We start from the raw sequence: 13,989 nt of genomic DNA on the forward strand, positions 1-13,989 counted from the left end.
AAATGTGCCGTCCAATAATGCTGGCAGCACTCACAAAGCAAAATAAAATCTTTATTGACACAAGCTCAAGTTTAAAACAAATGTATTCAGTTGACAGCAAAAACACATGACTAAGTATCTGTTGCTGCGGGAAGGACGCCCACCTCCCTTCCTGGATCAGGAAGAGACAGGAAGCAGTTTATCGCCAGCGCCCTGTGCATAAACATCTGCAGATTCCCTGACAGCAGCAGCTGGTGCAGGACTCACCTTGAACTAGTAGCAACCTTTAACTTCTGCTGTGTACAATATAACACTGTGTAACTATGTAAAGACCCTAATGTATACAACCAAACAACAATTGGGTAAAATTGTCTATAGCTGCTGTAGAGTGAAGTCCACCTTTACCCGTGCCTGCCTAAAGAGTCAACCTGTTTTTACATGTTACTATATGATCAAATATGATGAGGTTTCACCGTCATCTGAACCAGGAAGGGAGGGAGAAGGAAGGAAAGATGGAGTGAATCTCAGTGGTGTTTAGAGCATAGACTGTATATAAGAAGGTTTAGAGTAGTCATACTTTTACAGTAAAGGGTACTCTTGCCCTCTGCTGGCCTGTAAAATCACTACATTTCAAATTTATTTCTGAAAAAGATTACTGTACATAATTGTTTTAATTTAGTTAGTTCAAATCATTATTTGAGAGTTCAGATGTTTTTACATGCAGATTTATGAGTAGTCCTACATGATGGATGGAAATTAGAATAGCAAAACTGCTGTTACAACTATAGGCTATGAGAAAAAATAGTCCATGGTGTTCAAACAAGAGTTTGAATTTGTTAGAGATCTAACTTGTTTTCATAAGCAACATGTAGGCTAGGTGATTTGTAGTTTGTAGTAGCTTTAACAGTCTATGATTAGCACCCTATATGCTATAGCCTATATAAAAAATAAAGAAAATTATCCTATATGGAATGATCTAACCGAAAATCTCACTATATTTCCAGGCAATGTGAACCAAATTAAAAGCTCTTACAGGAATACAGCCAGGGTCTGAAAATGTTAACTGTGATAAAATCGAGCTTTTTAAATACCATAGCCGCGGTAAACAGGCGAGCAGGAAATCAGCTGGGATGTTCACAGAACATTCTAGGAATGTTCTGGTAAAATGTCATGTGTGTAGTATTAACAAGCTCAACGCCATGCTATTAATTCATTTTGGAAATGGCGATTTAATTTCTAAATTTGTGTTTCTTATATTTTCATACAGTAGGCTACCGATGATAAACTATTCCCGTTAGTCTGATCAGAGGTTGGCATCTTTCAGTGGTTGATATGAACAGCGTCACGACTACAATGGTCACCTGGATTTCTGATTGGCTCAGAGCGCTGATCCGGGTACTGCGCAAGAACGAGCCCATTAGCTAAAGGTACCAATATGGCGGAGGTAAGAGGGAAAACAGGGGAGAAGCAATCGATCTTAAATCGATATTTTTAAGTGTTGTGTGTTATATTTTTCATTTCTATGTTATCGATTGAAGAAACAATAGTTTTTGCCTTCTGTATAGCGTGTTTCGTGTCACAATTGTCATTTTTATTCCTCTAAAATATGCTTGAATGTCTGGACTGATCCTTCACTACAAGGCCGCTGCGCCTCGCTCAGCTGCTTTGGTGTAGCGGCTGTGTAAATTGATACGTAAATTTTACGTTAGCTTGCTGGTTAAAGGAAATAACTGATTATATCGTGTTTGTTATGAATGGAAATTTATTTTTTCTATTTGGGCTAAATTAGCGGCACCTGTATTGTAAAGATCATCCAACTCTATCGATTGCAGTACCGAGCAAACCAAATTACTGTTTACATTTGTCGATGCATAACGTTAACGGTAAGCGTTGGGGTTAGCTTGCTGTATAGCTAACTGTTACAGGAGCCGACACTGCGTAAACTGAACTGTCCCCCTCAAGATATTCCTCTATTTTTACTTCGACCGTCTCTTACGAAATAAATAATTTTAATTCCAAGGTATAAAGGTACATTTTGCATTTAAGCTCTGGTTTTATTCTTTTGCAGGCTTCCCTAGGGAGTTCAAGTCCAGGTAAGAAAACCGTCGCTATAAATTGAGTATAAGTATACACAGTTTATGATGTACTTAATTAAATGTATCTATGTTTTAATGACACAATTTTGCACAACATAAAGGTCAAGATTAAATTATACAATCTATTATATGTTTTATCAGAGAAAATGACTTTGAAATTGACAAAATGTAATGCTTTTCTGATTGCAATATAGTAACTAATGTGTATGTATGTAGTATATGTGAATCTTTTAAGTGTGCATCTTCAATTTTTAGTGTAAAAAATAAGCTAATTTGTGTTATAAGACTGACATTTAAGATTCTTTTTGCCTTCTCTCTCTCACTCAGTTGGCTCTTTATCGTCGGAGGACCATGACTTTGACCCAACAGCAGAAATGTTAGTCCATGAGTATGATGACGAAAGGACTCTAGAGGAGGAAGAGTCTCTGGATGGAGGAAGGAATTTCAGCTCAGAAATTGCAGATCTTGAAAAGGTAAACTAAAAAATGCACAAAATGCAGGATCTATCTATGTAAAGTGCCATTTTAAAGGTTATTATGTATTGTTAATGCAAAATCCTGTGTGTATGTCTTCTTAATGCAGTAGGGCTGTAAATATTGACATTGGAAAAAGAAGTGTGGTATTGTAACACAATGAATTGCTTGTGTGACCTTTATGATGATACGGGGTAGGAGTGCATGATACTGGGGGGGAAAAAACTGACATATTGCAATATATTGCGACGTATATTGCAATAAAAAAAATAGTCTACAGGTAAGTTTACCCTCACCTTTGCAGGGGCATGCTCCCCACCAGAAAATTTTGTAGCTGACATCTGGTATACTTTAAGAGCAAAGTTTGCGCTCTTGTTAACAATGTTGGGCTCTTCTAAACAATGTTGGGCTCTTCTAAACAATTTAATCTTTCATCTACCTTTCACTCAAGTGAAAGATGTATATATAGTGTATATAGCTGTTTCAATTTTATTTATCACTCAATTACCTTTTTGTTTTTTGACTCTTGCTGCTGTAACAAGTGAATTTCCCCAGTGTGGGATGAATTAAGTTCTTATGTTATATGAATGGTGATGAAATGGCAAAACTTATTTTACCTCTCCTCTTGTTTTTCTACCAGGAGGGGAACATGCCTTTGGAGGAGCTTTTGGCCATCTATCGCTATGAGGCCTCAGCAGGGTCTAGTATAGACAGCTCCTCTGGAGACCTGACTGATGAGCTGCCTGACATGACTCTAGACAAGGTAAATAAATGCTGTAATGTAGTGAATAAATATATTTGGGAAAAATAATTAGAAGTAAATGTATTCATCTTCAATATGTAATTCAGGTATTCTGTTGATCATCCTTGGTCTGTCCCAGTATACAATGGACATAATTATTTCTTTCTAGGAGGAAATAGCTAAAGATCTGCTGTCTGGGGACTATGAGGAGGAGACCCAGTCCTCAGCTGATGATCTGACCCCTTCAGTCACCTCCCATGAGGCTACCGATTTCTTCCCAAGAACACTTCGATGTAAGTACTTGTTGTCTGTAGCTTTGTAAGATTTAAGCTTACAATGCAATACAATGCAATAATTAAAAAAGAAGCTACCAATTCAAAAAGAAATGTGGCAGTTCTCACTCACAAAGGGTAGAGTGCCTTTTCTTACAGTTGAGCACAGAGTACTACATTAGGTTAAATGTGCAACTGATTTATTCTCATGATTCATTAAGATGTCAATTGTTTTAGGATTAATAATTTAGTTTATAAAATGTCAAATAGTAAAAAAATAAATAAATAAATAAATGGTCGTTACAAGTTCTCAGAACCCAATGCAATTTTTTAAATGACTTGTTTTGTCCAACAAATGGATAGTTAATTAACAATAATATGACATAAGGTCTCATTTTCTGTGAATGCCAACATTTTGGCATTTTTGCTTGATAAAAGACTCATACGATCAATCAAATAAAAAAACCTGTGCTCTTGTTGGTGATTCATTTTCTGTCTACTTGATTAATGGAGTAATCGTTTCAGCACTATGACATATTTTGTCAATGAACATTATGACCGTGTCATGAACCAGCTGTGTGTGCATACTTTGAGCTTTCCAAGAGATTTAGGTGAAGTTATGTAGTAAGTATGTTGGAGGAAATTCAACCAAATATGGATACTGGTTTTGAGTTTTTTTGACCGATAGCCGACCCTCGTTAACCGATCAGTAACCGTAACCAACAAGCAGGCAACTGAGTCCCAGTTCACCGTTCTGGGAGACTCACACATGCTTTCCATATTCTGCGTCCAAAGACAGCTGCAGACTTGTACCGATCATGCAGCCACAATCTTGCGTGCATGCATTGTTGTGGACACATGCAGCAACTTTCCCAGTACCGCTTGCATGTCCATGCGATCAGTACAAGTATGCAGCTGACCGGTTCTTATGTCCGAGCCTGGCATGTAGCTGGCCGTTGTGAGGACGGTCCAGCAGTCAGTCGTGAGGGCCAGGAACTTAGCAGGAAAAAAAAGAGCTTAAAACGCAAATAAATGCAAGTTAGCTAGCGGTTAGGAAATAGATTGTATAGCCTATTCAACTTTTACCATGCAACAAACATGTTTTAATTACTTAAAATATGTGTTTTAATAATATTGTCAGCTACTGAAAGTATTAATCGGTCAAAAGTTTTATTGTTGGTTAAACGGTTAATTATTAACATGCCTAGAACCAAAATTGACACCAAGTTTGGTAGGTAAAGCATCAGGCCTTAGCACACAGGAGGTGCAATTTGAAATCAGGGCATTTCAAGGAATTTATGTGGTGTTTATTATTTCATCAGCTAATGCTGTCTCTGATGGTGATAAAGAGTCAGAGTGTGATGAAGATGGCCCAAGCCCAGAGGACTCAAGAAAGGTAAATGTCACATTTTGGAACCCATTAAGAAAGGAATACATAAAGTGTACTTCATGTTTTAAGATGAATCAACACTGGTTTGCTAAACATGCTCTGTATCTTTTTTTTGGTTTGATTTTTCCCACAGGAAATAATGGTGGGAACACACTACCAAGCAGAGGTCCCTTCTGGCCTCTGTCACTACAAAGATGGAGAGAAAGGTGATTGCTGCTTTTTTAATTTCAGCATGTGTGCCTGACTCTTTTTTTTTTTTTTTTTATGTGATTGCTTGATATGTTTCTATCCATAAAATAATATACACAAGGTGACTAATCTTATTGTAATGTACTTTGTTATGCAGTTTATGAGGATGAAGATGAGTTATTATGGAGCCCAGGTATATTGCCAGAAAACAAGGTTAGAACGTTTCTGTCGGACGTGTTGTCACGGACATCAGATGAAAAAACAGGATGTGACAAACCATGGATGCATGTTCGAGACAATGAGCAGGTCAGTCATGTCTTTATTTATCAATCCTTTCATGTTGTAACACAGTGATGAGCATTGTATTGGCCATGTATGTGAGCTTATTCAGTGTATATAATTTTTTCTTGACTCTTACCATACACTATAGCAATCATGCTTTGAATTCTTCACATTATTTGTTTCTAAAGTAAATGCGAGTCATGTGGCCAATATTCCAGTCTTGACCACTCCACTCTTTCCACATAGGCTTTGTATGAGCTTGTCAAGTGCAACTACAACACTCGCGAAGCACTAGAGAGACACTGCAGCCGTTTAAAGTCCTCAAAAGGTAAGCACAGGAAATGTTTCCTACTGTATGCATGAAGCAAATGTCATTGGTACGTTAATAGCAATTAATACACTGTGAGCTCCCAGCATTGTCAAAAATAATTTTTAAATGTTGCTGCACAGCTTTGCCGTGAAGTTGCTCATTCTGTTAAACTTAACTTTTAGGTTTCGGATATATATCTTCTAAAGATCTTTGAATATTTGTCCCCGATTTACCCAGGGAGGAGCAAAAGTATAGGAACCACCCTTATATCCAACAAAAAGCAGTTCAACAACCGTGTTACCTCGAAATTGAGTTTAATCAACACATCACTTACAGTCTACGAAAATATAAAAGTTATAGGTTTCGCAAACGTATTTTGTTATTACGGAACTGTTGTATGTCTTTGTATAACACAATGTACAGGGGATTGTATTTTTCTGGTCTTATTTTTTCTAACCTTTGCATCTAAACCTTTATATCTACGTATACCTTATATCTCTGTGTGCTGTCATTTTATGATTGACGTTCAAACATGGCGAGAATTTTGATAGTTGATAACTTCATAATTTATATCTAGTTGTTGTCAACTTCAACATCATTTATTTAAAGTGCACATCACCCAGATCTCTGTACACTTTACAAGTCAGTTAAAAAAAATTTGTGTTAATCTTTGTATTAATCAATTTGGTAGTGATGTAAGATTCAATCCTGTGTTTTGCATTGTCCTGGTCGATCTACCCTTTTGTTTACATATGGATTGCATGATTGTGCGCCAAAAATGTATTAACACTAATTATGTCATATTTAATATCTCCAGATCGATACAGTGCAGGGACTCATTTTTTTTTCTTTCCGGAAGCAGAGAAATGCGCTGTTTCTATGAGGTCCTCCAAGCAATTGTAGGCCGTCCAGAAGCTTTTTAAACCATCATGGAATTACAGTGTCCTTGTAAAATACATAAATAATTATGAATCCAAAATCAAGTCACGTAATCTCCAATATTACGGGGGTGGGGGGGGTACGGTGCCTTGCTCAAGAGCACCTGGCAGTGCCCAGGAGGTGAACTGACATCTCTCCAGCTACCAATCCACACTCTGTACTTTGGTCCGTACTGGGACTTGACTCCGGTTCCCAACCCAAGTCCCTACGGACTGAGCTACTGCCACCCCCTAATGCGCTGTTATCAACTGGTATTGCTAACAATGGCTAACCTAGATAGAGCTAACCCCACAATGAAAAATCTGACTTGTAAATCGAACGCATTCAACTTGGGTGTGACGTCATTCCCAGCTTCGAGGTAAACGGAACGCACTATATCCTGAAACAAGCAGGAGGGCCTTGTATGTAGTCTGTGTGTATTGTAAGTAGGCACAGGCAGGTCATTTATCAGCCCTGGATGTGGAAATTAGTTTGATTTGGCCTCCTGATGTTTAATAGCAGACAGGAAATGCATTGGAGATGACACAACATTTTGGATAAAAGCGTATGAATGTTTGTGGGAAGAAAATCTAAATAGTTTTGTATTTGTGTTAGTCACTGTTTATTTTTGTTTTTCCTGATTGCAAAGACTTGGGATAACAATTTTCAAAAGCCAAACGTATTTGTTTATTGTTCTGTGTGATTTCAGTACATTTCTGTTCAGTTTTTTTCTTTTGTTTATATAATATAATTTATACATTCATGTGACATCCATCCAGCATACATATCCTGTCCTGAAAAAAATGATGTCCATAACTTGATGTAATATGTGCATTACAGGGTTGAGGTTATACAAGCAATATTACACAAGGAAACCAGGCGAACCAGAGATTGGAAAAAATGGTTTAGACCCCAGAGCGTTGACATATATCTGGTTTCATTTCAGAAAAATCACCTCCGTGGTCAGAAGAGGAATGCAAGAACTTTGAGCATGCACTACAGATGTATGACAAGAACTTTCACCTCATACAGAAACATAAAGTGAGTCTTATTTCATGATCATACGAGATTCCTCTTTCAGACGAGCATGAAAAGGTACACGTATAAAGCTGTGAAAGTTTCTCATCCCTTTTTTAATGACTGTTTTTCCCCCACTCAGGTCACAACACGAACAGTAGCTGAATGTGTGGCGTTTTACTACATGTGGAAAAAGTCGGAGCGCTTTGACTTCTTTGTGCAGCAGAATCGGTTTGGGAAGAAAAAGTATAGCTGCTATCCTGGTGTAACGTAAGTGGCAGAAGAAGAATCAGTTAACCTGTTGTATTCTCTTTGTGGTTTTGCTTATGTGTAATACAGTGAGAATGACGAAAGGTATACTGTACTTAATTTGAATGAAACTTACAATTAAACATGATTCTTTGTATCCAGTGACCTGATGGACCGGCTGGTGGATGAAGCGGAGGGCCTGGCAGTGGACAGTTCCTCCTCTGTGTGTTCAGGAGCAGGTGGAGGAGGACGGCTGGAGGCCACCACCGACCAACAGCTCAGCCTGCTGAACTCCATCACTGCCAGCGACCTCACAGGTCAGTAATGGGACTTAGTTCTGCATACTACACTGACATTTTTTGTAACATACTATAAAGATTTTTTTGTAATGGCATATTATACTATGGCTTTTTAATGGCATTTGTTACAGCATACTTTATTATGACATTTTTATTGCATACTATTAAAGTTGTTCCGATACCAGTATCGGAAATTTCTCAATACTGCCTTGGTTTTAGTACGTGAGTTTGTGCATCGATCTGCTATCGTGTAATTTATCAACTTTAAATTAAATTTCAATTTTATTTATAGTATCAAATCATAACAAGAGTTAATCTCAGGACACTTTACAGATAGAATAGATCTAGACCACACTCTATAATTTACAAAGACCCAACAATTCCAGTAATTCCCCCAAGAGCAAGCAATTAGTGCGACAGTAGTTTTACTCAAATAAAACCAAGTATCCATCTGCGGCCTGCAAGATCCTTCAAGTTAGGACCCCTTCAGTCTTGAAGTTATGCCTTTTTCAAGCTGTGATTGGCTAGTACTTGCCTCGACGCATCCCTGTGATTGGATGCTATGTGGAATTATGAGTGCATCATTTCAGCCAAGTTAGCTATTTTTACCATGCATTCATGCTACACTGATTACAGAAAACGAGCCGAGCAAAGTTGTCACTCATCTGTCGATAGGAATGTACTTTCCTATGCTGTGACAAAAGTGTGTGTATTGAAGCATTAAGTTGTTCAGTTTTACTCATTTAGCGGCTGGCTAGTTAGCTAGCTTGCTAATTCTATAATCTAATTTTTTAATGCTACACTGGTTACAGAAAATAAGCACTTGTACTGTTTTTGTATGTTCTTCTGTTTAAGTGTGTTTTTCATGGTGTTTTTGTAACATTGTTTAGCCGACAACAAATTGGGGCAAAACTGGGAGGAGTTCTCCCTGTGCCCCCCTCCCTCTGGTCACGGAGACCCAGGCACGCCGGTGTGTCGGGGGTCTGCGCACAGACTTGAACCAGTCTTGCTGACCAAAAATCAATTCTTCTTTGACGCTCCAAAACAGTAGCCTACACAGCAAGTTGCACTCTGCTGCCACTAGCAACTACTGTTTTGAGAGCGGTGAAGAATCATTTATTTCCGTTTTGGTCTGCTAGCGCAGAGCGTAACGTTCTGGTATAGTGCTGGGTATTGCCAATGATTTCCCAATTTGATAACGATTCAATATTAATTAGGGGAATTTCAGTTACAATACCAATTTTGCTTGGATATAAAAAGTTGATCTCTTTTATTAATCAATATCAGATCACTCAAACAAAGATCGATTTTAATTGGAGAATCGATTATTTTAACCCAGCCCTATTCAGGAATTGTTAGTCAGAGCTGGTGTTTGTAAGATATTGCCAAATTGCTGACATTTTGCTCTGGAAAATCCCACCAGTAAAACGGCGTAGGCACAGTATGCAAGGCTTTAGTTTCGAGGGGGTGGCACTAGTGTTGCTAATTTCAGTTGTTGCACTGCGGTTTTATACTGTTAATGTACTATTTAACATTTTGAATGCCTTTTGTTTTACTAAATTATGGCTGCACGCTAAGTCTTTTAAAATAATTATTTATTCCTAGATTAATGTATTTTTGTGCTTTTTCAGGTATGACTGTCAAACTAGATGATAAAAAAGTTATATGGCATTCATTCTCTGTATGCATTTGTTCATGTTTTACAAAGGGATTATCTGAGCCAGGCCATACAACAATGATAGCAATCATATCCCATCCATGCAGGGTTAGTAGTATACAGATGTTAAAAAAAAATATATTTAGTCATTATATATTTTCTTTTATTTTTTACGCACTGGTATCAGATCGGTACTCGGTATCGGCTGATATGCAACTTCAGGTATCGGAATCGATATCAGGAAGGAAAAAATGGAACATCTTTACATACAGACATTTTTATGGCTGTATATAACTATACAATTACATTTTTATAACAATTTTATGGAATACTAAACTGACTTTTTTTAAAAAACTTTTTAATGACATACTGTATTGTACTAACACATTTTGTTTGACATTTTTATGGCATACTATACTGTGACTTTTGACATTTTTATGACACGATGATATGGCATACTATACCATACAATGATTTTTTTTTTTTTTATGGCATGCTATACCATGAGGACCAATTTAGGGAGCCAGCATGATTGAGGGCGGCACAGGAAAAGTGCACACATAACACAAAATAGCCTTTCCATCTCTCTTAGAAATGAAAAAAATAGTGCTGCCTTCAATAGTTCTTTTATTTTACTCGGTAATGTCTGTCTGAACCCTGTTCACTGTTAATTGAGTGTCCTGTCTCTTTGCAGCTTTGAGTAACACTGTAGCCACAGTGTGCAACCCTGCAGAGGTTGGTTGCATGGACTCCTACAGCTTTCCCCCACTGGAAAGTCTCCATCGTGGGTCTCTGAACCACGACGAATCCCTCGGGTTCCCTTCTAATGGCGCAGACACCGACTGCCTCAACATGCTCGACGCCGGCTTCTACCACTCTGATCTGGGCCAGCTAGGAGGAGTGTGTGTCAACAAGGACTGCGAGCGGCCCTCCAAGAGACTCAAGATGGCCCTGCCTGACTCCTTTATCAATGACGTGTCTGTGGGTAACCTTGGAATGGACTTTGAAGCACGACGGACAACAACGCACCACCACCGAATCACCGGCGCAAAAATGGCAGTGTCTGTCACAGACTTTGGGAGTTTGGCTGGCAGTGGCGAGTCCAACGGTTTTCTGGGAGCACATGCACGGCACCACACACAGCACACTGCGGCACTTCAGTCAGAGTGATCTTCCTCGTCTTCATCCTTTTGTTCTTCCCTTTTGAAACACCTTATCCCAGTTGTGCATAAGACTGACCTCACTGGAGAATCCAATTTGTTTTAATTCTTTTTATATATATATATATATATATATATATATATATATATATATATATATATATATATATATATATATATATGTATATGTATGTGTGTGTGTGTAAATATACTTTTTTGTTTTCATTTTTTGTGTAATATGACATCAGTGATGTCTATCATATAGAACTAAAATCTTGATTTCTCTCAAGAGTTTATATAGCCATTTATTTTATTCTCGTTTTGCGGTCTTGAGATGTGTAACGTCCATGTACAGTGGGGCCCAGTGGCTGCAGTAGGAGAGTTGTGTATCTTCCTCACTCGTATCCTCACACAACATCTTCAGAGCTACAGTATGTTTTCCTGCCATTCTTTTCAGCTGCCAAAATTGACTCGGTTTTCTGCCTCTAGTGTCAGTATTTAGTTGCTTGTCTTTGTTGTTTGAAGTGGTACTTTTTTTTTTTTTTTTAAGTGTTTGGTTTACAGGTACTTTTTAGTAACCAGGCTGGTGCAAATGGTTTTATTTGTCCCTAAAAAAACCTGGCTAGATATTGTATGAAGAGCAACACTAGCATGGAGATTAGCTTGGAGAACAGGAAGTGTGCTGGCTTCAGCGGCTAAGGCCTCTAGTTTGGTTTTCTTTTGTCTGCAGTCGGTCTGCTTGCTTACTTCTAAACTATTCAGAATGGCCATGTTGGAACATGTGAATGTTTGACTATTTTTCATCCCATTTAGTCAAATCCAAATTATAGTTACTGATTGATAATTTTTTTATTAACATTTTTAAACCGCTGATGAAAAATACCTGTGCAGAGTAGCATAATGGGGGTCACCTTGTTTTACAGTTGGGATATCAAGTTTTCCTTTGAAATCCTGCTTCTTTCTAGGAGGGTATCAGTCAGACAAGCAAACCATAACAACAATATTGCAATGCAAAGATATTGTTTAGGTTAATCATTTAAACATAGACCTCATCAGGCACTGTAAAGTGTGTATTTATTACATATACTTTTACCTTTGAGCTTTTGTTTAATCCTTTCACTGATGCTATACTAAGGAGAGTTTAGTTGTATGTGCTTTTTAGTTGTAGGAAAAATACAGTTAGATTACGCTCCTAAATCAAGTAATGCAATTTTCAGACCACTTAGCAAGCTTGGGTAAACCTGCTAGCAGTATTATCTCTTTATTTAAAGCCACTCAGATTTTGTATTTAACCTCTGCCTAACCTGTACTGACTAGAGAATGCCTTGTCTAATCTAGTCGACAGTTTTTTGAGTCTAGTAGCAGAAATGGAACTGTTGTCTCTTGACTGAAGTTCATAATTGTGAATTGTAAAATGTTTAGCGGGTCATTGTCAGTTGATTGGATGCAGTAGTGTTTACTTAATTTATCTATGCATTGTGCTTATGAATAATTAGTTTATTTCAGGGGTACATCATGTTCGTCATGTCCATAGATCCAGTAATTTACCAATGTGTGTACAGACAGGATTCATGCTTATAAACCATTAAGTTTGATCAAGTAATCAATTTTCCAAGGCCAGCATCAGAGAAGATATTCACTTCTGCGTTTCATGTAAATAATTAGCAAATAGCCTTTAAAAAGTCTATAACTGACCTCTTACATTTGTTGATACAAAGGTTTTAATTTGATTCCTTGTCAAAAGGCAATAATTTGTAGATATGTACAGATATTTTGGGTTTAGCATTTTACCAGTTGACTTGGTGTTTAAATTTTGTTTGTCTTTTTGGAAAGTCATGATCCCCAGAACACCGCTGAAACCACGCATGCCAGCTGTGTCTGTTTCTCAAGTGTACCACTGAAAACGGCTTTACCTGAACACGTATTGATATTACTCAATGTTGCAATTTTGCCTTCAAAACTTGCAGCCATGTGTAAAAGACGCTCATCTTTCTTTCATTATTTTTTTTTAATTACATGTCGTCGTCTATATTTGTCTTGATGGTAAAGGGATGGCTGCTGCTCTAAGTATGTGGAGAGCTAATTTCTCTTTTAATGCAATGTGCAGAATGCAGTAGGTCCTCCAAGCTCTTCTAGCTTTAGCAGTGCAGTGGTATTTATTTCACCTGTGGTTTGTACAAAGACTCAGAAAAACTGTCAGAATGTAAAGGCCATTAAGTAGTAGAAGTAGGTTTTTCACCACCCTGTGAACTCTCGAAAATGTGATATTATATTGATATCTCTGGTATGAGACTTGTGTGTGCAAGAAAGCACTAAACAAATTTATTTTATATTTTGTATTGTGTTTTGAAGTTTAAAAAGGAAAAATTATAGCAGTTGTGTTTTTGAAAAAGAAAACTCGAGTCCTTTGAAGAAAACAAACACCTTTGTGAATAAAAACCTACAAAACTTAAAAATGTATATCCAGAAATATAGACAATCAAAAACTTCACTATGAGAAATGTTCAAGAAGCTATCTTTATTGTTTATAAGAATTGTACATAAACATTAAGTTGTTTTTTTTCTTTTGTTAAACATTATTTTGTATTTTCTGTTGTACTTTAATACCTTGTGTACAGATCCAGAAATAAAGCTCTGGAAAAGGTTCAGAGATGATTGCATATTCTTCATCATACAAAAGATGTGAGTAGATTTACTCTACTAAATAAATTAGATTAAAATGTTAGTCTTTATTTTGGGGAATTATATGAAGGCAGATATCTGTTTATATAGAGATGTTGTCTCTTAACTTGAACTCCATTCTCAGGTCTAAAGTTGCTAACTGCTCCGAGAAGTCTTGCCACGGTTATCCGCTTGCTACACCAGAACCCCCGAAATATTAGCTGTTGCCCCCATAGTCATCAGACCGATAGCTGGTGGGTTTCGACATTAAGGGACTAAGTACTAATTCCTTAAT

At 37.4% G+C, this 13,989-nt stretch overlaps 1 protein-coding gene across 2 annotated transcripts; it reads left to right on the forward strand.

Annotated features, from left to right (window-relative positions):
* The first annotated feature begins 1,324 nt into the window (after positions 1–1,324).
* On the forward strand, positions 1,325–12,195 carry mier3b (mesoderm induction early response 1, family member 3 b). 2 transcript variants are annotated; one of them, XM_035992046.1, is made up of 15 exons: positions 1,325–1,423; positions 2,048–2,072; positions 2,403–2,548; positions 3,189–3,311; positions 3,460–3,583; positions 4,885–4,958; positions 5,086–5,158; positions 5,299–5,447; positions 5,670–5,751; positions 7,598–7,692; positions 7,811–7,938; positions 8,080–8,234; positions 10,568–11,180; positions 11,246–11,862; positions 11,927–12,195. In XM_035992046.1, exons 1-13 carry the CDS (start codon positions 1,415–1,417, stop codon positions 11,041–11,043), a joined length of 1,659 nt encoding a protein of 552 aa, XP_035847939.1. In that variant the 5' UTR covers positions 1,325–1,414; the 3' UTR covers positions 11,044–11,180; positions 11,246–11,862; positions 11,927–12,195. The 2 variants fall into 2 exon arrangements, with proteins under 2 accessions (XP_035847939.1, XP_031164819.1); XM_031308959.2 differs by having other exon boundaries at positions 11,246–12,195.
* The last annotated feature ends 1,794 nt before the right edge of the window (positions 12,196–13,989 follow it).

Source organism: Sander lucioperca, chromosome 2 (genome assembly GCF_008315115.2).
Source record: "Sander lucioperca isolate FBNREF2018 chromosome 2, SLUC_FBN_1.2, whole genome shotgun sequence".
In the NCBI taxonomy this organism is placed as follows: domain Eukaryota; kingdom Metazoa; phylum Chordata; class Actinopteri; order Perciformes; family Percidae; genus Sander; species Sander lucioperca.